Source organism: Jaculus jaculus, chromosome X, assembly GCF_020740685.1.
Source record: "Jaculus jaculus isolate mJacJac1 chromosome X, mJacJac1.mat.Y.cur, whole genome shotgun sequence".
Taxonomy (NCBI): Eukaryota; Metazoa; Chordata; class Mammalia; order Rodentia; family Dipodidae; genus Jaculus; species Jaculus jaculus.
The window spans coordinates 53,170,949-53,171,982 of NC_059125.1; the positions used below are offsets into that span (position 1 = coordinate 53,170,949).

The 1,034-nt window shown below is 43.2% G+C and overlaps 1 protein-coding gene across 1 annotated transcript; it reads left to right on the forward strand.

The window, feature by feature from the left end:
- The first annotated feature begins 211 nt into the window (after positions 1 to 211).
- LOC123456521 (E3 ubiquitin-protein ligase PPP1R11-like) lies at positions 212 to 631 on the forward strand. Its single transcript, XM_045139871.1, has one exon. It carries the CDS (start codon positions 212 to 214, stop codon positions 629 to 631), a length of 420 nt encoding a protein of 139 aa, XP_044995806.1.
- Positions 632 to 1,034: the final 403 nt, after the last annotated feature.

Genomic DNA, 1,034 nt, shown 5'->3' on the forward strand with positions numbered 1-1,034 from the left:
CTGGTACAGATTTCCATTCTCCTACCTCTTCCATTTCCCTGGTAGTCAAACTCTGTTCCATGAATCCAAGATCTGATTTTGAACAAACACAAGACAAAAGCAAGGGTAAACTGGGCACCCCATGGTTGGGAACTCCAAATCAAAAGCAGATGCAGTCTCCTAATTGTGATTGTGACTCTGATTGAATTTAATGCCTATTTCCTCAGACACCATGGATACATCAATGCCTCTCATCTGTCCTCCTTCCAGTGCTGCTGTGGAGAAGTCGACACCTGGGCTAGCAGAAACCATCTCAGAGGGCACAGTTATTGCCAAAGATGAACTGAAGAATAACAATCTACCTACTCTATCAGTCAAAGCAAAATCTCACAAGAGGGTTGTGTGGTCTAGTGACACTATTGACAATGAGCACTTGGGCCGTCGCTCATTTAAATGTTGCATTTGTAAGAAACCTAGAGCCTTTGGTGAAAGTTCATCAGAAAGTGATAAGGAAGATGAAAATACTGATGATCCTCTACTTTGTGGTAGTAAGCAGGGGAGGCGTCATGTCCGTTTCAATAGTGCTTCTACTGCCTCATCTCAAAAACTTGATGACCCCTCTCAATCTCTTCCGTCCCCCATTAAGGACTAAGCTGGTTTTGCGCTTCTCTTATGCCTGAGGTCGATTAAACTGCAATGTGTCCAGTTTGCTAACTCAGGGATTAAATAAGTGAGACTCACTTCTGATGTGTGTTTTATCTTTACGTGATGGGAAAAGGTAGCAATGGAGGAAGGTAGGAAGTGAAAGAAAGGGACCCACAGAGTACTGAAAGGCCTGGTATAGCACCTTCACTATTTGACAACTTAGGGCTCAAGGATCTCTGAGCCACATTGGAACCTTCTTTTGTGTTAGACAGCTGGGCTATCTGCGCCTACTTCCTGTTGTGTCCATAAGCATCACGCTGAGCTATCGCTTTCCCAGGTGCCACCACTTCTTCTATACATATTATATTACTTTGAATTAATTGGGAACTTTATAATTGACCTATACTTGC